The following is a 24,140-nucleotide window of genomic DNA, read 5'->3' as shown; positions in this document are numbered from 1 at the left end:
TCACAGGCTCAAAATATAAAAGAACACCCATTTATTAGGAGCCTAATTCAACTCAAGCACAGCGGCATCTATGTTTGCTATGAAAATCACAAGTCAACAAAATATAAATGTGCTTTGATATTAGTGACTGGTTCTTCCCAATTACCAGCCCTGTGCCCCAAGAGGAAACTGGAGCTCAGTTATCGCCTGCATTCGAAAACCGAAACTGGGATTGTGCTTGCAAATGCAGAGTATAAAAAATATTCTAGTTTCTTCATTGACAGACCATTAAAAACATTCTTCGTATAAAAGCAACCGTTTAAAAAGAAAACACAGGGCAAATTTGTATTCTCAATCTATTCCCTTCATCTGGTTATCTAAGTTTGTGGGTTTTTCGTGGGGGGCGGGGAGAGTTTTTGTATAATTTACTGCCGTAGCTGAGAAAATACAGCCGTTTGGAGACAAAGAGCTGGACTCTTTTCAGGTGCGCTTACCATCAGCAGACTCTCTCACTAAGACACAGCTGTAAAGTCAAAAGTTAGTATGGCAAAGGACGAGGAAGGAAAGAGGAACCTACTGTAGAGGAATGTACATTAATGCACTTACATATTTGTGTCCAGACACCCATCAATGCCAACCATCAAGCGTCCTGAACCGACTAGTATACCATCTCCCGTGCCCTTCTGCATTTCTCAATTGAGATTCCCAAAGTCTGGTTGGATATCAAACCCGCTCCTTTTCTCTGATAGGAGGTGGAAGGCTATGAACGGGCCAGTGGGGGACAGCCAGGCCTTGGATTGGTTTAGCAAGCTGTCAGTATATTTTTAAAAAAACACGGTGGCAGAGGAAGGCCCCTGCCCCAATCAATGAAAAGTTCAGCTAAAAACTACCTCGGTTCTTGTCCCTGAATCAGATTAAATGCAGAGGGGAAGCTGTCTCTGTAAAATCCAGGGAAAGCCGAGTGGAAGGGGCATGCAAAACGCCAGCCCCTGTCCTTGAGCGATGTGACATGGGCAAAGCCAAGATTCTGGGAAAAGAAAGAGAAGTGGCAGAATCTAGCGCTGCCCCCTAAAACAAGGAAGGGTCACGCCTCCCAGCAACCAGAGAACGGAATATTGGACACAAAAGTCCAGAGGACACCTCCCTCCTTCCACACCCCAAGTTCGCTCCTAGTCTCTTTATGTGCTAGCTATTAGCCACACTGCACACCTCTTCCATCCTCAACATCTAAAGTCAGATGCCAAGATGCCAGCTCCTCCCAGTTCTGTCCGCTGCAACGTCTCAGCCCCCGGGGCCCTGCTGGCAACTGACATTTTGACTTCTGGTTTCCAGTCCCACGAGGTAGCGGTATGGCGGCTGAGTCCTCCTCTGCCCGGCCCTGGGCCAGAAGGCAGCTTTTCTTAGCATCCGTTCAGGACTTCCCACACCAAGATCTCATTATAGGACGTGGTGAAGAGGCGGTTCCCTGACGGGGTGAATCTGCAGAGGGCGACGGCATCGTCGTGCCCCGGGTGGTCTTGTTCAGTCTTTGCCGTGCGGTCAATCAGCCTCAGCACGCGCTCTGAGGGAGAAGCAAAGGGATAAAAATTAAACAGCACGTGTTACAGTAGGGCTGTTAGCTGCGGTGACATGGGAGCATGCACGGGACACAGAGCTGAGCGTCCGGAGAATCTCAGCCAGGGCTACCAAACATTGGGATTTTGGAGGTCCCCAAGTCAGAGATCATCAGCCCTTTGGCCAGTGAAGCGATGAGGGGCTGGCAGACAAAACCGAGCCCCCTGAAGAGTCCTCTGATCAGCTCCTGCAAACAAGCCAGGCTGCATGTAACACACTATACTGATCTGCAAGCTTAATGTACACCTTTTGGCATCTTTTTCTTCCAGCCAAGGGCAACAACAAGCCTACATCAAGAGCAACGACCACTTCTCTGTCTTTAGCAGCCCACTTTTGAAAGTGACAAATTTCCAAGCTCTTCTCCCCACACTCTCTGTTAACTACCACACATTACCGCTTTCTGTTTTCATGAATAAGCCAGTTTCTCATCCTTATGGCCACAAACAGGGGCTTGGGGAGGGGCTGTGGCTCAGTGATAGAGCATCTGCTCGACATGAAGAAGGTCCCCGGTTCAATTCCCGGCATCTCCAGTTAAAGGGACTGGGCAAGTAGGTGATGTGAAAAGACCTCTGCCTGAGACCCTGGAGAGCCGCTGCCGGTCTGGGCAGACAATGCTGACTTTGATGGACCGAGGGTCTGATTCAGTAGAAGGCAGCTTCATGTGTTCGTGTCTGGGTAAAAGATCAGGCCCTATCAAATCCCTTGGAAGTCCAATGCCTGATGCCCCACTGCCCTCTGCTGGAGAAATGAGGCACGACATCAGGTGCTGCCAGTTTACACTCTATCCAGGTCTGCCTTCCAACATATAGTCTTCTAAGCCCAGCTCTGGCTACAGGTGAGCTCTGAACCTCCTGAGAACTCCACACTCACCACTGAAGCCAACGGCTATGATGCAGGCGGCGGGAGACAAGCTCAGCGCCGTGGCAAAGTAAGGCAATGGGACCTTCTCGATCACCTGCGCACAGGGAAAAGACAGATCCCAAGACGTTAGACGCTCAGAACAGAGAGCCCATGTCCACATTATGTTTCGCATAGGAAGCACGTCGTTAGCAAGACAGGAAGGGCGACACGTTGCTTGTATTTTCATCCCGAGACACAACAAGAAGGGATGTGAGCATCAGGTTCTCGGTGCCTGTACTGGAAGGGGAGAAATGGCCTGCCCATGTTAAGACCCGTCTGAACGCCAAGAACGTATGACATCAGGTTTGCCTAGAAGCAGGCAGAAATTATGTAAACTGGCTCCCAGAGGGACAAATAAAGGAGAAGAGTTGGTTTTGATATGCCGACTTTCTCTACCACTTAAGGAAGAATCAAACCAGCTTACAATCTCCTTCCCTTCCCCTCCCCACAACAGACACCCTGTGAGGTAGGTGGGGCTGACAGAGATCTAAGAGAGCTGTGACTACCCAAGGTCCCCCAGCTGGCTTCATGTGGAGGAGTGGGGGAACCAACCCAGTTCACCAGATTAGAGTCCACCACTCTTAACCACTACACCATGCCGACCAGCATCCTGCAGAGGGCAGAACAGCGGCCTGGCCGAAGGCTACGAGTGCAAACTCTGCCAAACGGACATTGCAGACGCATCAGAAGGGGCCAGTGGTCAAATGCACTATGCCAGACTGCAGGAGGAGGAGTGCTGTTTTCAAACAAGTTTTTGGTTGTTAATTAAGAAAAATGTTAAAAATGAAATAAATAAACGTTCACGTTTACAGACAGGGAAATGAGAGCAAAAAAGCAGAGGTGCTGATTTGCCCATGGTCAGCCACCGTCCGCAATTCAGCCGGCAACATTCGTGAAGTCTGGCTGGTTCAGCGCCATCGCGGACAGGCTGCGTGAGTCCTTAGATGAGCGCTATCGAGCAAGGGAAGGCACCTGTTTCTGCGGCAGACTGTAGAAAAGGATTTCTTTCTGCAGCCCGAAGCCCGAATAAACGACCGTGCTCTTGTCCCAAGGGCAAAAGGCTGCCAGGCTGGGGGGCAGAGGCTGAGGGACCTGGAAGAAAAAAAGCAAAAAAGGAATCATTACCAGGGACAGGGCGAGATGGGAATTAGCTGCTCAAATCTGAATAGGCCAGCACACGGTCTACTAAACTGGAATCATTTAGTCATGAGGATTTCTGCCTCTGTTTATGTGTGTGTGTGGGGGGGGGGTGTACTTCTTCTTCAAAACTGGACAGCCCCACCTAGCACCCCTTCTAAGTTCCTAAGTGTCAACAAAAGTCGTCTGGCATACTTTTTTAAAGTAGAAAGCCAGATATAAACCTTAATAATTAACTAAAGGAAGTCGGCGTGGGACAGCCTGATCTCGTCACATCTCAGAAGATCAGTTCTTGGAAGGGAGACCCCCCAAGGAAGACTCTGCAGAGGAAGGCCATGGCAAACCGCCTCGGCTCATCTCTCGCCTTGAAAGCCCCTCGCTCGGGATCACCGTACGTCCCTAGTTCGAACAGTTCCCTAGATAGCCTGAATTGTACACAGCCGGCAGCTTCTCCAACGTTCCTTCGACAAAGGCCAAGGGGGGAAAGAGTGGACGCTGAACTTGCTCCGCTTACCTTTTCAAGATCGGACCGCCAGCATGATTTTGGCCAGTAAGATATGAAGCGACACCCCTTCCCCATCTCCCAACCAAAGAGCATTACTGATGGCTCTGAGGAAGTTGAGACTGCACGTCCGAAAGACGGTCTCACCTCGGGACCTGCAGGAGCTGGGAAGGTCAGCCAGTCAAAGAGTTCGCACTTGTCCTTCATCCAATCCGAGACCCAGATGCTCACGCGCCGGTCGGCACTCGCGGCCAGCCACAAATCGTCGCCTTCCACCCCGAGTTCAGCGTGCTGGAAGGGAACACCAAAGCGGAATGACACAAGTCATTCATTTCAAAAAGGACGTGGACAGAATGGAGCAGGTGCAAAGGAGAGCAACAAGGATGATCAGAGGCCTGGAAACCAAGTCCTACGAGGAAAGGCTGAGAGACTTGGGAATGTTCAGTCTGGAGAAGAGGAGGTTGAGGGGCATTCTTGAAGTATTTGGCTGTCACCAAGAGGAGGGCAGGGAGCTGTTCCTGTTGGCAGCAGAGGATAGGACTTGCAATAATGGGTTTAAATTGCAGGCGGAAAGGTACCGGCTGGATATTAGGAAAAAAATTTTACAGTAAGAGTTGTTCGACACTGGAATCAGCTACCTAGGGAGGTGGCGAGCTCCCCCTCACTGGCAGTCTTTAAGCTGAGGCTGGACAAACACTTGTCAAGGATGCTCTAGGCAGTGTGAGCCAGTGTGGTGTAGTGGTTAAGAGTGGTGGTTTGGAGCAGTGGAGTCTGATCTGGAGAACCGGGTTGGATCCCCCACTCCTCCACATGAACGGTGGAGGCTAATCTGGTGAACTAGATTTGTTCCCCCACTCCTACACACGATGCCAGCTGGGTGACCCTTGGGCAAGTCATTCTCTCTCAGCCTCACCCACCTCACAGGGTGTCTGTTGTGGGGAGGGGGAGGCGATTGTAAGCTGGTTTGATTCTGCCTTAAGTGGTAGAGGAAGTCAGCATAGAAAAACCAACTCTTCTTCTTCTTCTAGGCTGATCCTGCATTGAGCAGGGGGTTGGATTAGATGGCCTGTCTGGCCCCTTCCAATTCTATGATTCTAAGTACTCCAGACAAAAAACTCCTCCTGTGCTTCCAAACACGGCAGTCGCTTAAACTTCATTCCCTTTTGCCGTGGGCCACAAGATCACACTGCGGGCCTTCACCCAGCAGTGTACGGACAAGGGGCCAACCGGCCGCATTCGTTCCAAAGCCACGTAGGCGACCGCTTCACCTGCTTCCTCGTGCCATCGATAACGTTGATGGGGGACGACCGATGGTCAGCCAGGACTCGGATCGTCATCCCTGTCCGCGGGCTGCTGATGGCCACCAGCCCTTCCTTGTCGCCGGACAAGATTATTTCTCCTGAAGACGGAGCAGACAAGTTAAGAGCTCTGTTGCAGACAAGACAGGCAACCCCCCCTCCCCAAAGCCTCTCCGCCCCGCCGAGTAATCGTCAGGAATGCCAACAAGGGCACAAAAGGAACTATGTCAGAAGGAAAGCACGGGATATGTTGCCCTTGTGAAGTGGTCACTTTGTAAAAAAGGTAAAGGTATTCCTGAGCCATGGGGTGAAGTCACATCCCGAAGTTTCCTAGGCAGACTTTTGTTTTACGTGGTGGTTTGCCAGTGCCTTCCCCCGTCATCTTCCCTTTACCCCCAGCAAGCTGGGTCCTCATTTGACCGACGTCGGAAGGATGGAAGGCTGAGTCAACCTTGAGCCGGCTACCTGAGACCGACTTCCGCCAGGATCGAACTCAGGTCACTTTGTACCTATCAGTAAAACCACAAGTCCGCTTGTCCCAGGTTTTCAAGCAGCTGGCTATTTTTGCTGACAGCATAGTCTGCACTGCCTTTCCCATCCTTTCATTTAAATGTACTTTAAAGGCCATTTAGTGTTCTCTTTAGGACAAATCTGAAAATTTATTTAAAATTATGTTGAAGTTTTTGCCAAAAAAATCTATATTTTTAACACAAATATATTGAAAATCCACAATACTCGGTGAAAGCTGGGCAGGTACCCATTAACTGGAACACCTCAGGAAGGAACCTCCACATAAGAGGACTCCCTTTCCTCATTCAAAATGGCTTCCAGACACGATACAGGCTATTCAGAGGCTATTATGCCACCACGGCTTCCAAGGTAACTGTGCCATCAGGGCCCTCTGATTTGGTTCGAGCTGGCTTTCACCTTGCCCAGGAATACGATTTTAGTTTGGAAAGAGAGGGAGAGAAGCGGGGAAAGTCGGGAGTCCAGAGCGACCTCACGCCTAACCAGCAAAACCAGGACAGCGAAGGTCTGATTCCCATGGCAGGATCCGAAAGGAATGGCCAGAGAAGGGTTTGCATGAACACGTGAAGCTGCCTTCTACTGAATCAGACCCTTGGTCCATCAAAGTCAATCTTGCCTACTCAGACCGGCAGCAGCTCTCCAGGGTCTCAGGCAGAGGTCTTTCCCATCACCTACTTGCCTAGTCCCTTTAACTGGAGATGCCAGGGACTGAACCTGGGACCTTCTGCATGCCAAGCAGAGGCTCTGCCACTGAGTCACGGCCCCTCCCCTGAGAGCCTGAACGTTACCTCAACATTGTCCCAAGCAAGAAACCCAAGTATCTTGGTTAACTAATAAAATTTAGGTAAATTTAGGCTCTGAGCTCTTACCGTCCGCAGAGTAGCCGAGAGCCGTCACCGCGACCGAGTGGGGGTGCATCTTCAGCTCCATCTCCGTCCGGGAAACACTGAACACCCGGAGGGTGCCGTCACTGTAGCCCGCCACGATATGCTGGCCTTCTGCCCTGCTGAGGGCAACAGGCACGGGACTCCAGGCCAGGCACAGGCAGCTCTGGGACGGGGGGTGGGGGAGAAGGAACATGTCAGGAAGGCCGAAGAACAAAATTTGTAAGGGTGGGGGGAAGAAAGCACAGCTCGAGGGGGGGGCTCACCTGGTTGAGCACTTGAAACTGCACCACCAGCTCCATGCTGGCCAGAGCCCAGACTCTCACGCTGCCGTCCTCCCCACAGGTCGCGCAGTGGGACTCGTCAGGGCTGAAGGCCACCTGGTTGACCTGCGGAGGCAGAGAGCGGGGGCTGACGGGGGGCAGAGGACTTTCACCCCCAGGGGCTGCAGCTCAGAGAGGCAGAACGTCTGCTTTGCAAGCAGAAAGCCCCCGGTGTCAGCCTGAGACCCTGGAGAGCTGCTGCCGGTCTGAGTAGACAATACTGAATTAGATGGGCCAAGGATCTGATTCAGCAGAGGGTGGCTTCACGTGTCTATAGCCCACACCTCCTGCCCCTTTGCCATGCTGATAGAAGAAAGGGGCCAGGGACATTGGCGAGAGAGAGGAAACACCCTTGTTTTAGCACAGAGAATCTGGCTCCTCTTTCTTTTTGCCATGTAACTTCCGGTCACATGCTCAGTTGGGCCAGGCAGCAGGTTAAAACAAGTCCTCTGCCCCTAAAGCCCTAGAAACTGCCCTGTGTGTCCTTAACTTTTACTCCTGAGAAACTTGTTCAAGTCCAGCACCTTGTTCTTGTGCCCGCTGATCAGTCGGATGCTGGTGTTCTCCGTCCAGTTGACGTACCACAACGTCCCTGCGGTGGTGCCCACGATCCCCATGTCCATGGAGTCGTCGAAGGTGGCGCTCACGGCAGTCCCATCCAGGGTCATCTCCTGCTCCAAGAGGACCGAATTGGATCTACAGCCCAGAAAGGAAAAGCATGAATTAATCTTCTTTGACTCGGCTGTGGAGCAGCTACAAGCAAAGCCACGGGGGGAGGGGGTCTCCTGTAAGAGCTCTGAGACTCTCCTTCAGCATTTCCTGCAGTCTGCGGATACGGAACAAGGACTGCGGACCGTAGGAATGACGAGACTGATTGGAAGAGGGGAGCGGTCATGTTCATGGAGGAGAGGGGTATTCATGGCTACTAGTTAAAATGGCTACTAGTCACGATGCATCCCTATTCTCTCAAGGATCAGAGGAGCAGGCCTATGATATTAGGTGCTGTGGAACACAGGCAGGATGGTGCTGCTGCAGTCGTCTTGTTTGTGGCCTTCCTAGAGGCCCCTGGTTGGCCACTATGTGAACAGACTGCTGGACGTGCTGGGCCTGGGTCTGATCCAACGTGACCTTTCTTATGTTCTTATCCCTGGCATCTCCAGCTAAAGTTACTAAGCAGGGTAGGTGAAGTGAAAGACCCCTGCCTGAGACCCTGGAGAGCCGCTGCTGGCCTGAGCAGACAATACTGACTTTGATGGATCCAGGGTCTGATTCAGTATAAGGCAGCTTCATGTGTTCATGTGTGTGACATATGTCAGTAGCATGTGCAGGGCTCCCCCACCCTCCCACAGACCCAGCTAGAATGGCTGGGAGAACCACAAAGACTGTGCACTGGCTCGGGTGCTGTGCCTCTGTAAATGTGGGGGACCATCTCGGAGAGGGGGGAAAAAAGGCTGACCTGGAAACAGAAAGTGAATTTGACACTTGGAAACGACTTCCGTCGTCGGTCAGTTTCATCTGCCTTCAGCCAAAAGACTGTCAAACATAGCTATGTGACCAGCATCAGGCAAAAGAGACCAGGGCCAAAAGAAAACACCTTATTCAGATTAAAATGACTAACTTTATATATGCTCCATGGGCACCGGTAATGCTACACGGTCTCTGTGGACTGGAAGCACTTTATTAAGAAACAAACTCAGATGCCGTATGTGGCTACCCCACACCATGTACACCAGCTCTGGGATCTCTGCCGAAACCCGTTCTCTGCGGCATCGCAGAATGTACTCGCCTGGCATCGGAGCCTCTGATTCTCAACTCCTGAACCGCCGCCACTGACCACAGTCGGATCCGCCGGGTGTTGCTGCCGCTGACCAGCTGGTTACCGTGACATTGCAGGATGCCTAGAAGAGGAAAGGATGGCCTCCCTTTAATGGTGAGACCTCCTCACTATACATACTGGAGCAAGGCGGAGCTTTTTGGGGGGAGGTCGAGGTTTTGCGCAGAACTGCATCTGAAGCCCCGCGACGCCCCGCCAGACGCCAACGGCGTCTCTCTGCGGCTCGGCTGCTCAACGTTATAGTGCCTATGAACCAAAACAGAGCTGGGTTTTGGACTGAGGCGCTTCTTATTGGGGGGAGGGGGCACAGGCGCTCACCGATCTCCCCCTCGTCGGCCTCCCATGTCATGAAGCAGCGGTCGGTCTCTGTGTCCCAGGCGCAGATCTGTCCCGTGCTGGTCCCGCTGTACAGAAGGCAGCCGGCGCCGTAACAGAGCGAGGTCAGCTCCACCGGCCCAACAGCGTCTGGGACGGGGACCCTGCGGACCTGATGCCGGAAGGAAAGACGCGTCAGCCGACACTTCTGCCGCCACAGCACCAGGATCTCCACTGTGAGGCCGGACGGGTGCAGCAGCCATTTTTGTGGCTGGCTCCGCCTCCTGTGGCAGCCATTTTTGTGCGGGCGCCCACCATGCAGTGTCAGGATTCCAAAGGTGCCCGCAGGCTCAAAAAGGGGCGGGGGACCCCTGTCGCAAAGTTCAAAAGGCCTAGCACAGAGAAGGGGTACCTTCAGACTGACGTTCGTTCCCTGCTGTTCCATAAGCCAGAAAGTCACCGCCCCCCTCCCCACACAGGCCAGGTGCCCCGCCAGGAGGGGGCTGAAGGCCACTTCGTGGGCAGGCTCAGAGAAGCGGGTGGACGACATCAGCTCGTAGGTGTGGGCATCCCAGAGGGCCACGACCCTGTCCGCGTAGTCCCCTGGGGAGGGCGAAGAAAACAGAGTTACCTGTAACTGGTGTTCATTGAAGTCTTCGTGCAGACACACATATGGGACTGCGCAGGCGCAGGCCAGCCTGTCGGTGGAAGATTTTTCTAGCCTCCTAGTAACAGAGGGGGTGCCCCTCCCCTCTTGGGTGAGCGTGGCGGTTCCTTCCCGCCCAAACCACCACGTGACCCGATGGGAGGGGCGCCCCCTCCTCCCTCAGTTCTTGTGCGCCGCCGTGTACTCCTAAAGTGAAAGAAAAAACAATAGTGAGCCACAGCGGGGATGGAGGGAGGGATGTGTGTCTGCACGAAGACTTCAATGAACACCAGTTACAGGTAACTCTGTTTTCATTGTCAGTCTTCAGTGCAGCCCCACATATGGGATTTTAGCGAGCTACTCACGATACTGGAGGTGGGAGGCGCACTATTGGAATAGTGACTGCAGCACTGCCTTTCCAACATCAGCCTCTCTTCTCGCTTGCAGGTCCAGTGCATAGTGGCGGACAAAGGTATCAGCATCCGACCATGTTGCTGCTTTGCAGATGTCTAGGAGGGGGACTCTCCTGTGGAAAGCAGCTGATGCACCTGTGGCCCTTGTGGAGTGTGCTCTAACGACCAGTGGACATTCAGCACCCGAAGCTTCATACGCCGAACGGATAGCAGCCACGACCCACCTAGATAATGTCTGGGAAGAAGCAGCCTTTCCCTTTTTAGGACCCGCATAACAGATAAACAATGACTTATCTATTCTGAAATGCTTAGTTCTCTCCAAATAATAAAGAAGAGCCCTCTTAACATCTAACGTATGCAAGGTTTTTTCCGCAACTGATGAGGGATTAGGAAAAAACACAGGTAAGGTAACCGGTTGTGCCAAATGAAACTTGGAAACCACCTTAGGCAAAAACTCCAAACTGGGGTGAAGGACGACCCTCTCCTGGAAAACCTTCAGGAAGGGTGGGTCTGACCTCAAAGCAGCCAATTCACTTACACGTCTGGTTGATGTAACTGCCACTAGGAAGGCCACTTTCCTAGATAAGAGGGAAATAGGACACCTACTCATAGGTTCAAAGGGGGGGTCTTGTCATTCTAACAAGAACCAACTGGAGGGACCACTGGGGAACTAAAACCGGAACCGGGGGGAAAACATGTAACAAACCCTTCATAAACCTTTTTGATAAGGGGTGAGAAAAAACAGTAGAACCTTCGATAGGGTCATGGTAAGCGGATATCGCGGCCAGAAACACCTTCACCGAAGATACCGCTAAACCTTTATGTGCTATCATAAGCAAAAATTCAAGAATTAATGTCAAAGGGCAGTGAAAGGGTAGAGCGCCTCTTTCTAACACCCAGTTCTGAAACTGCGCCCACTTCTTAGCGTAAGAATCCCTAGTGGAGGGTTTCCTTGCTTGTAACAGGATCTCCTGAACTCCACTACTTAAGGTATGATTTGTGCCCCGATCAGCCATGCTGTTAGGTGAAGTCTGGGTATGTCTGGATGCTGTATACCCTCCCACACCAGAAGATCCGGGACCTGCGGGAGGGAAATGACATTGGGACCGGCCAGTCTGACTAGTTCCGGGTACCAGATTTGTCTGGGCCAACTGGGGGCAATAAGAACACAACGGGTGTTGTCTGTCACAAACTTGTTCAACACCCTGGGTAATAGCGGGAAGGGGGGGAAGGTATAAAAGAACCGGTGGGACCAGCTGATCTGGAATGCATCTCCTAGGGAGATATCGTCGTTCCCTGCTAGAGAACAGAAAAGAGTTGCCTTTGTAGATTCCCGGGTCGCGAACAGGTCCACCTCTGGGAATCCCCACCTTGCGAATATTGGCACAAGGTATTTGTCCTGGATAGACCATTCGTGATTGGTCACATAGTCCCTGCTGAGACTGTCCGCCCACGTATTTGCTACCCCTGCGATATGGATCGCCCTGATGGTGACTCCCATAGAAATGGCCACATCCCACACTCTGATGGCTTCTTCGCAAAGGGATCTGGAACCAGTGCCCCCTTGCTTGTTGATGTAAAAGACGGTACTCATATTGTCCGACTGGAGGAGCACTCTGCGACCGTAGATCACATCTGAAAAAGAGGTAAGGGCCAGACGCACAGTGACCAATTCTAACATGTTAATATGGAGGGAGGATTGTGGCCCCGTCCACAACCCCTGAACAGCATGACCTTCGCAATGGGCCCCCCACCCCTGTAGGGAAGCATCAGTGGTTAGGGTCATTTCATGAGACCAGTATCCAAAGGGAATACCACTGAACAGGTGATCATCAACTAACCACCAATCCAGAGACTTAAGTATAACCCGGGGAACCGAAAAATGGTGGAAAGGGGTATGCAGCATGGGTCGGAACACACTGAGAAACCACAACTGCAGTGGTCTCATATGGAGTCTAGCATTCAGGACCACAGCGGTAGTAGAGGCCATTAGCCCTAGTAACCTCTGGATAGACCTGACGGTCCGCCAACGCACCCTTTGGAAGGAACGAACCAGTTTCTTGATAGAGGTAGCTCTCTCTACTGGGAGGATGCCCAGGGCTCGGCGGGAGTCCAAGAGCCCCCCAATGAAAGAGACTCTCTGGGTAGGGATGAGGCGGGACTTTTTCCAATTTATGGCAAGACCCAACCTGAAACAGGTGGATAAGACCAATGCGACCTGACGTTCTAGGACGTCGGGAGACGCAGCTACGATCAGCCAATCGTCTAGATAGGGAAAAATTGTAAAACCCAGCGTCCTAAGATGAGCCATCACCACTGCTATAGTCTTAGTGAAGACTCGGGGAGCAGTGGCCAACCCGAAAGGGAGGGCAGTGTATTCGTAAATATTGGGCCCTTTTCTGAATCTCAGGTACTTTCTGTGGCTAGGATGGATGGAAATATGGAAATAAGCGTCTCTTAAGTCCATCACCACAAACCACGCCTCTCGGGCTAACAATTCCATAACATTTGGAAGCGACACCATTCGGAAACGTGAAACAAAGAGGAATTTATTCAAATCTCTGAGATCCAAAATAGGCCTGCGGCCTCCATCCTTTTTATCTATAAGAAAAAACCTAGAGTAAAAACCCCACTCTTGGGAAGAGGGGGAAACACATTGAACCGCTCCTTTGGCGAGCAACTCATCTAACTGAGAGGCAACTTCTGCCATTGGGTTATCACTGGCCTCGGAAGGAGGTCGCAGTGGGGGCAAACTTCTAAACTCCAACATGTAACCCAACATAACAATTTGGAGGACCCACTCATCTTGGCAAATAGCCTGCCACTGTGGTAGGTACTTATGTAATCTGTCCAGGAAAAATAGGTCTTCTTCCTGGACATGTGAGAGTCAGAACTTGCGTCCTTGGTGGTGCATATCCTTCTGAGGGGGAGGTGCAGAGGCAGCTCGGCTTTTATTGCCTCCGAAAGAGTTGGGTCTCCTCCCAGTCCCTCGGGGTTGGTACTGCTGCCGAGGATACAGTTGCTGCTGCTGCTGTTGCTGCTGTGGAGGCCTGTAGTACGATGGGTAGTAATTCTGCCTCCTCTGAGGTTGGAAGCGATCCCTGGTAGTAGTTGAAGCAGGGAGGACTCCATATGATCTGGCCGTCTGCCGGTCTGTCTTCTTTTCTTTCAGGAAATCGTTGGTAGATGAAGAAAAAAGAGTCTCACCCTCGAAGGGCAAATCCTCAACTCTAGCCCTGGTGTCAATCGGGAGAGCAGTGTTCCTGAGCCATGAATGTCTTCGAATCGTGATGGCTGACGCTAACGTACGTGTCGAAGTGTCAGCAGCATGCTTTCCCGCTGCAATTTCCTGTAGCGAGACCCGCATGGCTTCGGCCTGTACTTGCTGAATGGCTTTCCTGGGCTCTTCTGGAATATCATCCAGATGCAAAGATATCTTTTCCCACATGAACAACTGGTAGCCACCCAGGATGGTCTGGAAATTGGCTATCCGAAAATTAAGTGCTGCTGAGGAGTACACTTTCCTCCCCAGAGTATCAAGCCGTTTACTTTCTTTATCAGAGGGCGAGGCTTGGTGGCCGATTTTATGCTTCGCCTGCATCTCCTCGGTAACAATGGAAGATGGAGGAGGATGGTTAGATAAAAATGAGCATGAATCAGGCTTCACTCTGTAGGAGTTATCCACCCTTCTAGTAGTAGGAGGGGCAGAGGCAGGTTTAGAAAAGATGGGGGCTTGGATATCTTGAAGGCCCTCTAATACAGGAAAAAGTACCATATCCACAGATCCAGCATGGAGTCTACTTAGGATTTTATCCTTTGGCTTGTTATCCACAGCAGTTACATCAAGGTCCAGGGCTGCAGCAATCCTTAACATTTGGTCTGCCCTAATTCTAGAATCTTCAGTAAGAGGGACATTATCCTGGTCACCAGACATATCATCTGGGGATAAATCAAGAGTGGCATCCGATGCTGTATTCATAGCCGAGGTTCCCTCCATAGGATCGTATGGATCTAAAGGAGCAACATACTGCTGGAACTCAGGTGTAAGGATTGGAGGGTCCAGGTGGGCTGGCAGTGCCCGTTGGACAGGCTGACCACAAATATCCAGGTTTCTGGTCCTGCAGAACTCGATCCAACTGGGGATGTCAGCAGGAGAGATAAGCATTTGTTGTGGCTGCTGGTAACACTGCCAATGCAGGTTAGGCGCAGGAGAAACTGAACGGGATTCAAAACCCTCAGGGGAGGGATAAATTAAATCCTGACCAAAAATAGAATGAGCAGGTGACCCCACTGACGGGGTTTTAGGAGGAGGGGGGGTAATAGCCCGTGTCACCTTAGCAGCAGAGCTTTTCTTTTTCTTATCAGATTTATCCTTATGTTTCAGCCTCTTAGGGGAGGAAGGCTCTAGCGGAGCAGAAGAGCTCTTTCTCTTTCCCACAGACGACGAGCCCGCGGTAGGGGGCCTCTGGTCTGCAGCCGTCAGGCGTGAGCTCGAGCCCGAGGGCGGAGGGACTGCAAAAGCTGGAACCGAGCCAGGGGGCGGAGCGCCGGTCGGGACCGAGGCAACTGCAGGCGTCGAGCTAGCTGAGCAGGGGAGTGTGCTTTGAACCGAGGAGCCCTCCGGTTCGACAGTTGGGGCCTGAACGACTGCCCCTGTAGCGGGCGCAGCGCTTTTTGCTGGGGCCGAGGCTGTGCTCTTCGCAGAATGGACAGACGCTGCCCCCGATAAATCAGCTGATGGTCGGGTCGGGGTGGAGCGCACAGAAGCGGTTTGCTTTGCCGTTGCCTCCAAAGACTTTTCCCATAGGGCAGCCTTAAGCCGAAACGCCCTGTCCTTCCTGGCTGCGCTGGTAAACTTCTTGCAGACGGCGCAAGTCTGCACAGAATGCCCCTCCCCCAGACAAAGAAGGCACAGCTCGTGCTCATCAGAGCAGGGCATTTTTAAGCCACAAGAGGAACACTTTTTAAACGGCGGCTTAGCTGCCATGGCGGCACTAAGAAGCGATTCAGTCTAGGCCAGATGGACTGCCTCAGACTGGGTAAGTATCTGATGAAAACTCACGAAAAGCAGGAGGTTTATTGAACACTTCTACACCACACGGCGGCGAAAAAGGAACTGAGGGAGGAGGGGGCGCCCCTCCCATCGGGTCACGTGGTGGTTTGGGCGGGAAGGAACCGCCACGCTCACCCAAGAGGGGAGGGGCACCCCCTCTGTTACTAGGAGGCTAGAAAAATCTTCCACCGACAGGCTGGCCTGCGCCTGCGCAGTCCCATATGTGGGGCTGCACTGAAGACTGACAATGAACAAGCCGTTCGGAAAGGGCAAGAGCCCAGCAGCACTTTAAAGACTGACGACAGTTTTGGCAGGGGCAGGAGCTTCTGGGAAAGCATTCAAAAAGGTTCGAGAAGTGTTTTGAAGACTTCTGCCCCCTCCCCACATCACCCACCCACCCACCCCTAGCCCGGCTCAAAGCAGTTTCAACACAAGGCACGGAATCGTTTGAAAGAATAAAAATCAAGATGCTCAAGTCTCATGTCTTGATACATCGACTGAGACGTGGTGCGTACTGGAATTAGAAATAAGCTTAACGAACGGGTAAAGAGAGAACAAATACATTTGAACAAAGGACTGTCAGATAACAAGATAGATTTACACTTGATAGCAGCAGATATTATTATTTATTTTCTCTTCCCTTTTTCTCCCCCCTCCCTTTTTCTTTCTTTTTTCTTTGCTTTAAACATAACTTGTGACAGAGTCGATTTTTTTCACAGAGGGGTCACAGAGGGAGAAGCAGCCTCTGAGCCCCCTGAGCCCCGAAGGGCTGCCAAAAAGGAAACCTCCCCACCCCACCCCGGGCACGGAACGGGAGTGGAAACACCAGACCAATTCAGCATCTGCTTAGAAATCCTCTACCGGTTGAACCCACCCAGCGTGATGAGGAGCCGGTCGTCCCGGGAGTACGCCATGGCCTGCACTTGGGTCTCGTGGTGGAACAGCACTTTTTGGCAGGCCCCGGCTCGCACGTCCCAGATGCGGATTTGGCAGCGAGAGTCCCCACGGCCGCGGCCGGAGGCGGAAGCGACGACCTGGGAGGAAGAGTTAGCAGTCACCGCTCGGGGCTCGGCGAGAAACCAGGAGGCGAGAAACCAGGGCAACCTCATCCCCTGGTCTTTCTGCCTCACTCCAGCCTGTCTATCTTCATGGCTTTTCCTCCGCATGGATCCTGCAACCCTAAGAATTATGCTTTGCAGGTCTGGGAGGAATGGCAGTGATGAAGAACACAGGAACCCTACGTGTATGCTCTGCAGCTGGGTGACAGGACACTGCCCAGTTGAAACAGGTTACAGGCTCTTTCCAAACCCGTCCCTCCCTCCACCCTCTGAACACAGAAAATAAATTCTGTCCTGGGCACCGTTATCCCGCCTATCTTCTACGGAATCCAGGGTGGCGCCCGGGGTTCTCCTTTCCCCATTTTATCCCCACAGCAACCCTGTGCGGTAGGCGAGGCTGAAAACGTCCAACTGTCCAAATGCCAACTGAGACGACTGCAAAGGGGTAGTTACGTTAGTCCGTTGCGGCAAAATAAAACAGAGGTCCGGCAGCACCTTGGAGACGAACAATGTGTATTTCTGGATGACCTTTCGTGAGTCACGCTCGCTTCTTAGGAGTTCTCTTTTACCCGAAGGGAGTGTGACTCATGAGAGTTCATCTAGAAATAGTCTTTAAGGTGCCAGCGAGTCACGTTCTCCAGCACCCCTTGTGGGGGGGTCTGAACTGAAGCCTCCCAGATCCTAGTCTGACATATCCCACTACAAGATACAAAAACGCGACACAAGGCAACCAGGAGATACTCTGGCTGGGATTCTGTCCTCCGCCGACGGAGGACAGGAAGAGGAGGCATCAGTACCTGGGCGTCGTGGCTGACGGCAAGTGTCGAAATCTCTTCCGGATGTCCCAGCCAGTGCTGCTGGGACCCTGAGTGCAGGTCTTCTACAATGATCACACAACCACAGCTGTAGGCAAAGAGACCTCGGAGAGAGAGAGAGAGACAGAGGCGGTAACATTCAGGGTCTAGAAATGCCCATCCACACACTGCTTTCTTTCCTTCGAAATGTGGCACTGGAGGAGAGTTTTACAGAGGCCCAGCCTGACCCACTCATCTCCAGAATACAGAGTTCCCAGCTACACTGACTTTCACGTCACGTATTGACGATCAAGCTGCCAGCTGGTGTGACTGAGGAACAGACGATTTGCAAAAAAAAAAAAAAAAAAAAAATGTACACGCTTTATTTCACAAATGTGGGACGATACCTGTATCTGGGTTCCAGACCATATTTCCCCGTCCGTTCCCGTTGTAGCCGATTACAGCTTTCAGTTTCAGCCTTTCGGCATCGGCCAGAGGACGGGCGAAGGCCTGAAAAAGACAAAGCAACCCAGCTTCGGCAGGAATCCCACAGTAATTTCTGACACGGTCACGAACAAGCATCAAAAACGGAGCTCTGGAGACCTCTGACTTTGTGGGTGAAGTTTATAACTCCCTTGTCTTCCTCCTTGGGGGTGCCCCGGTGCAAAGCTCCCATCTGGCAGAACCTGGAGCTCCCATATCTATCGGCAGATGACAGCAGGACAGCCACCCCGCCTCCGCTTCTGCCCTCCCTCGATCCTCCGCAGAGAGCCAAGTTGGTTCTTACCTTGGAGGAGGGCACCGATGTTTTGAAACGAGGAGCAAAATGCCTGTAGCAGTCTGGGCGGATGTTGTTTTCGGGCCCCTTCGCCTCTTTCCGACATTCTGGCACAAAAGGACAGAAAGATCTGGCATTATGTGGACATCACACATACATAGACAGTACACGAACTTTGTCATAGCCAACTAAAGGATGCCCCCGCCACAGATGGAACGTTTCGGGAGGAGACCTAGCCCACTCTGCCAGAGGCCGAAGCAAGATCTCCCATATGCCAAAAGGCTTCATTGCTTGAAAAGAGTAAAGATCTCTCAGATCGATTGGAAGGCTCAGTGGCAGAGCACGCAGAGGTTCCCAGGTTCAATTCCCGGCATCTCCAGTAAAAAGGACTAGGCAGTGGGTGATGGGAGAGACCTCTGCCTGAGACCCTGGAGGAGGGCTGCCAGTTTGAGTAGACAACACTGACTGTGATGGACCAAGGGTCTGGTTCAGTAGGAGGCCGTTTCAAGGGCGTTCCTGTGACTCTCAATAAAGTTTTGGGGAGGAGCTGTGGCTCAGCTGGAGATCATCTGTTTCACCGTGTTTGCTCGGCACCATCACACACAAACTGAACCTTCCCTGAGACGCCACACCCACTGCCGCCGCAAGGAGCAGAAACGGTCCGAAGGACCTACCCTCTCCTGCGTGGCTCCGGGGCCCTGAACCAGATTGAACGGCGGCGGGCTTCACGGCTGCAGGCTCTTCGCTCTTCACAGCTTCCTCCGCAGCGAGAGGAGAGGGGGCCTTGGCCCTGTTCGCAGCCTCGCCAGTATCACCATTCAGAGATGCCTCCTCCTCCTCCTCTTCGGATTCTGAAAAAGTCTCTGAAGGGGAGGAAGTGAATGGGAGAAGGGAAATTGGCCGGAAATATTGGTTGGTTTTACAGAACAGCATCAATTTCAACAGTATTAATTTACTGGAGCTGATTGGAGTCCCCAAAGCAACTCATGACATGCATAAAATGCAACTGATTCCATCTAATTTTAAAAAAGGATCCACTGTTCTCCCGTTCGGCTCATCGCTGCACCTTTTGAGATTTGGGCTCGGTATCAGCAGCTAGGGAGACGGGAGAATGTCAAGAGCGTCTGTTCCGCGGTGCTGCAGGTGACCGGGAAGAGGGCTGTCACAGCCTCTCCCTGGACTGGGAATCGACGAGAGCGCTGGCAAGGGTTTAAGGGACGGCTCTTACTCACTCTGATACACCATCTGTTGGATGGAGCTGAGATCCAGGCATGGTGGGGAGATCACCGTCGGAAGGGGAACCTGCTTGCGGGGAGTATCGGTGGCCCCGGGGGTCAAATCCCGAACCTCTTCAAGACTAGCTTCTGTGAGCAGAGGCGAGACAAGGAGAGGGAGACCAAATCACACCCTTGGCACTTCCCTCATTTCAACCACTCTGGCTTCATCTGGGTGGTTCTGAAAAATCAGAGAATCATAAGAGTTGGAAGGGACCACCAGGGTCATCTAGTCCAACCCCCTTGCACAATGCAGGAAATTCACAACTCACTCCCTCCCCCGCAACCCCAGTGACCAGGAGATGGCAAAAAAAAAAAAAAAAAAAAAACCCTCCAGGATCCCTGGCCAATCTGGCCTGGAGGGAAATTGCTTCCTGACCCCATCATGTCCCACTTCATTGTCTTTTTCCAAACAGCTGTGTACAGTTGGAACTGACTTATGGGTGACCCCCACAAGGGGCTTTTAAGGTAAGTAAGAAGCAGAGGCGGTTTGCCGAGGCCTTCCTCTGCAGACACTTCCTCTGAGGTCTCCTTTCCAAGTATCGACCCCTACTTAGCTTCCGAGCTCTGACAAGATGGGGCTGCGTCATGCCGCCTCCCCTAATCGGACAGATGCTGCCGGCCATTTTATCACACATCCGCGCTTCCGTTTTAACCTTCTCCCATACTGCCTGGCCAGGCCGTGCAGGCGGCTGGCACGCCCTGTGGCAGCAAGAACACCGCCTGCTCCAGAGTCACTGGTGGCCATTCAGAAAAGCAGGATGAAGTCCGAGGCAACCGAGAGCAGCGCAGAAAACACAAACTGAAGTTCTAGATGGAAGAAGACAGCCCCTGCCCTAATGGGGACCCCCTGCCATCAACCACGCAAATCCAGCTTGCCGTCAGTTATTCATACTGGTCTCTGTCTGGCACACAAGGGGGCGGGCACCCTGGCACACTTTGCCCTGGAATTCGTAACGGTTTTATACCTCGGCTGGAATTTGCGGAAGGAGCGTCAAATCCCACTAAGCGAGACGTCGAAACGACCGACGCAAGTTTACCGGCTCCTGGAGACTGGAAGGTCTCGACGAGAGAGGAATGGGTCCGGGAACCGCGACGGAGCCTGGAGTTAAGATGGCAGGGAGGTGAGCGTGCAGAACGTACACACGGACCCGCCAGGGGAAGGGAGACCCCACTCCCAAAGCAACGGGAAGGCTTTTGCTGAAAGAATGCCGGGTACTAACTCCTCCTTGGAGGGCTCCTTGGTCGACACCCCTAGGAAGTCCCAGAGGAAGATGGCGTCCCCGACACTGATGACCTGCCTTTGGTCAGGGGTGAATGCCACCTGCCGCACTGGCTCAGAGTGGCCAATAAACACCTGAGAGGGAGAAAAACAGAGGCTGGTCTCTTCCTCTCTCTCTTTTGGTGGCAGATGCTGTCCTCTTGGAAGGAAGTTGCTCGTGACAAAAAGAGACCCTTAAAAGGGAGAACCCAAATAGTTGGGACTATCTGTAGTTTACTATAACTCTCTGGGTCTTAGTTAAGATTTCTCTGACTCAAGAAGGAAGGGCGGAGAGAGCATGACCCATCCAGACAACTCCCCTGCCGCCAGTCTGAACCCATTGGCAGATTTAGACCTGCTAGTTCCTCCTGGTTTGTTTTAAATATAGGAGGGGCCGTGGCTCAGTGGTAGAGCATCTGCTTGGCATGCAGGAGGTCCCAGGTTCAACCCCCGGCATCTCCAGTTAAAGGGACTAGGCAAGGAGGTGATGTGAAGGGCCTCGGCCTGAGACCCTGGAGAGCCGCTGCCAGGTCTGAGTAGACAATACTGACTTGGATGGACCGAGGGTCTGATTCGGTATAAGGCAGCTTCATGTGTTCATGTGTTCACACATGCACAGTGACACCCAAAGTGGTGACTGTCCAGCCTTCAGCTGCAAGGGCTGTCTTCTTAATTCTGTAGAAATTGTCTATTGGCCTTAACGTCGGCACAGGGGAGGGGACGGTCATCAAGGAAATGGCGCGGCTTCTTCCGCTTGGGCACGGTACCTGGGAGTTGACGTCGAACCTCATCCCATAATCCCACACTTTTATAACCCTGTCGCCAGCGGTCAGGAGGTAGCGGCCGTCCGAGCTCAAGGCCAACGAAGAACACGACTGCTTGTGCACTGGGGAGACCTGCCAAGGAAAAGAACCCACGATCCAATCGCAGACCCCCTTCCTCTCCAGAAAAAAAAACGTGTGCCTAGCCAGGGCCATAAACGCACCTAAGCAGAAAGCCGTAATGGCAGCTTCAAAATGACCACAGAAAGGTCCAAATGAGAGTGATAGTTCGTAAGCATTTAAGTGAATTTCAGAATCTTGTGGCCACTGGGGTTTATCACCACAGAACCCGAAAACAGCAAGGGGAGGAAACCCCCACTCCGAAACAACGCAAAAGGCTCACCGCTGAACTCCAAGGAACACGGCCGCACATCCCTTACCGCTCTGATCAGGCGCCCGGACTTCACATCAAGCACGAGGATCTTCTGGGAGGAGGTGGTCACCAGAAGGTGGCCGAGAGAGGGAGGGGCAAACCGGAGCCGCACGGCCGAGTCCAGAGCGGTGCTCTCCAAATCCAGAATGCTCACGTCGATCCTGAGTAGCTGTCAAACAGAAAGGGGTGGGGGGAGGGAGAACGCTGTTCAGTGCCACCTTTAAGGAACAAGGAAGGCTCTAGAAAAGGATGATTATTAGGGGGTTTCAGTACAGGTGAGAGGCGGGTGAGCGGCTATTGTGCAGGAAGGAAGGAAGGAAGGAAGGAAGGAAGGAAGGAAGGAAGGAAGGAAGGAAGGAAGGAAGGAAGGAAGGAAGGAAGGAAGGAAGGAAGGAGAGAGAGAGTTGGTTTTTATATGCCAACTTTCTCTACCACTTAAGACAGAATCAAACCAGCTTACACCTTCCCTTCCCCTCCCCACAACGGACACCCTGTGAGGTAGGTGGGGCTGAGAGAGTGTGACTAGCCCAAGGTCCCCCAGCTGGCTTCATGTGTAGGAGTGGGGAAACAAGCCCAGTTCACCAGATTAGCCTCCGCCGCTCATGTGGAGGAGTGGGGAATCAAAACCGGTTCTCCAGATCAGACTCCACCGCTTCAGAACACTGCTCTTAATCATTAACACCACGGTGGCTCTCTCGAAAGCTGTGATCCAGGAAGTCCCCAGTGCCTCTGTCACAAAGTCGCCAGGTGACCCTAGACAAGCCTGTATCCCTCCCTCCCTCTCTCAGCCTGCCATATACAAGATAAAACATCCCCCTCCTCTTCCAAGGCTGGTGTAAAGCTGCCAGATGATGCATGGCAGAGAAGGGATTCGAACCAGGGTCTCCCAGATCCTCCTCTGGCACTCTAAATGCTACACCACACCAGCTCTCTCACACCGGCACTGGGACAAGAGGTGAGCACAAAAGGAGGTACCTCGTCCAGGGAATGACCGTCCATGAGTGTCACAATGTGTTTTGAAGGTCCCACAAAGGCCAGGAGGCGCCCGTTGGTGCTGACAGACAATGCGTCCGGACCATGGTCTGCATCTTGCGACACCACGTTGGCTGAATGCCGGGGCCAACCGTCGGAGGGAGAAACGGAGAAGGAGGAGGTAAGAATCATAAACAAGCCAGGTCTGAAGTCACCATGCACGGCAGGAGTCCACGTCAAGGTCCTCTTGCACGAGAAAAAGAAACATCGGCGGGCCGGAGATGCTCCCAGGTTGCCGTTGCATCAATGCCTTTCACGGGTATACAGACCCACATAAAACCTCTCTGGCACCAAGACAACTGGAGCCAGGGTATTTTACAAGGATGCCTAACTAAGAAGGCATCGGCCTCTGCTCAAACCAGTGCTGTGGGGGTCCCAGAAAAACCCAAGGATCCATCTCCCATCTAACTTAGAAGAAGAAGAGTTGGTTTTTATATGCCAACTTTCTCTACCTTTTAAGGAGAATCAAACCAGCTTACAACCTCCTTCTCTTCCTCTCCCAACAGAGGTAGGTGAGGCTGAGAGAACTCTCATGTGGAGGAGTGGGGAAACCAACCCAGTTCACCAGATTAAGAGTCCACCACTCACGTGGAGAAGTGGGGAACCAAACCCTACTGGGGCAAGGGGAGGGAAAAGATAAAATCACCAACCATTGCAGAGAGCATTGAATAGAAGACCCGGGTTCTGGCATTTCATTACCCTCTGGCCCTGGGCCAAGTGCCCGCACACGTCTAGGCCCAAGTTCCCTTCCGCTCTCCTGGCTAGTCCAACAACGTTCCGCCCAGAGGACGCGAGAGGATCACCTCGGAGGTAGAACCCCTTACCCAGAACTCTGACGACGTGACTTTTCTGGACGGCGCAGTTATACAGAGCCAGGGTCCCGTGACTGCAGGCGCTGTACATGAAATTGCCGTCTGGGGAAAAGACCAGGCCGGTGATAGAACCTCGGTGCTGCCTGCAAGGTGTGGGGGGAAAAGAAAAAGGGCACACAAAGATAAAATCGGGAAACGAAAATCCAGGTTGAAGTCTAAATGGCTGATCGCTGCTCAGTCACTTGTGGCCTAGATCCTAGAAACAGCAGATGAGCCCATCAACCTCATCTGGATCAGACGTCCTCATCTGAGACGTGGATCAGATATCCTTGTTTGAAACCAGCAGGAGATGCCAGAGGGTTTAACGCCCGGCCTCTGACAACAGGAAGTCGAAGCGATATACTCGTTTCGTCAACCGCTAATACAGCCGCGTTCCTTTCATCCACCGCTCTGGACGAGAAAGATTCCATTTCAAGTCGGCGCGACAGAGCTCGCACCATCGGGCATGCAA

General features: G+C 52.5%; 1 protein-coding gene across 1 annotated transcript in view; it reads right to left on the bottom strand.

Annotated features, from left to right (window-relative positions):
* Positions 1-1,379: 1,379 nt before the first annotated feature.
* The window catches only part of WDR90 (WD repeat domain 90), a 36,551-nt gene continuing 13,790 nt past the window's right edge, over positions 1,380-24,140 (bottom strand). Inside the window, 23 exon segments of the mRNA XM_056866484.1 lie at positions 1,380-1,540; positions 2,464-2,548; positions 3,466-3,585; positions 4,280-4,423; positions 5,401-5,531; positions 6,828-7,008; positions 7,109-7,231; positions 7,690-7,861; positions 8,952-9,063; positions 9,318-9,486; positions 9,727-9,917; positions 16,301-16,460; positions 17,282-17,403; positions 17,686-17,788; positions 18,066-18,163; positions 18,731-18,919; positions 19,289-19,420; positions 20,371-20,467; positions 20,469-20,687; positions 21,359-21,487; positions 21,793-21,954; positions 22,761-22,891; positions 23,642-23,772. Coding sequence (XP_056722462.1) covers positions 1,380-1,540; positions 2,464-2,548; positions 3,466-3,585; positions 4,280-4,423; positions 5,401-5,531; positions 6,828-7,008; positions 7,109-7,231; positions 7,690-7,861; positions 8,952-9,063; positions 9,318-9,486; positions 9,727-9,917; positions 16,301-16,460; positions 17,282-17,403; positions 17,686-17,788; positions 18,066-18,163; positions 18,731-18,919; positions 19,289-19,420; positions 20,371-20,467; positions 20,469-20,687; positions 21,359-21,487; positions 21,793-21,954; positions 22,761-22,891; positions 23,642-23,772 — 3,262 coding nt within the window.

This window comes from Euleptes europaea, chromosome 21, assembly GCF_029931775.1.
Source record: "Euleptes europaea isolate rEulEur1 chromosome 21, rEulEur1.hap1, whole genome shotgun sequence".
Taxonomy (NCBI): domain Eukaryota; kingdom Metazoa; phylum Chordata; class Lepidosauria; order Squamata; family Sphaerodactylidae; genus Euleptes; species Euleptes europaea.
Note: the sequence above shows the minus strand (reverse complement) of the source record. Positions and strands in the feature narration are given on the sequence as shown.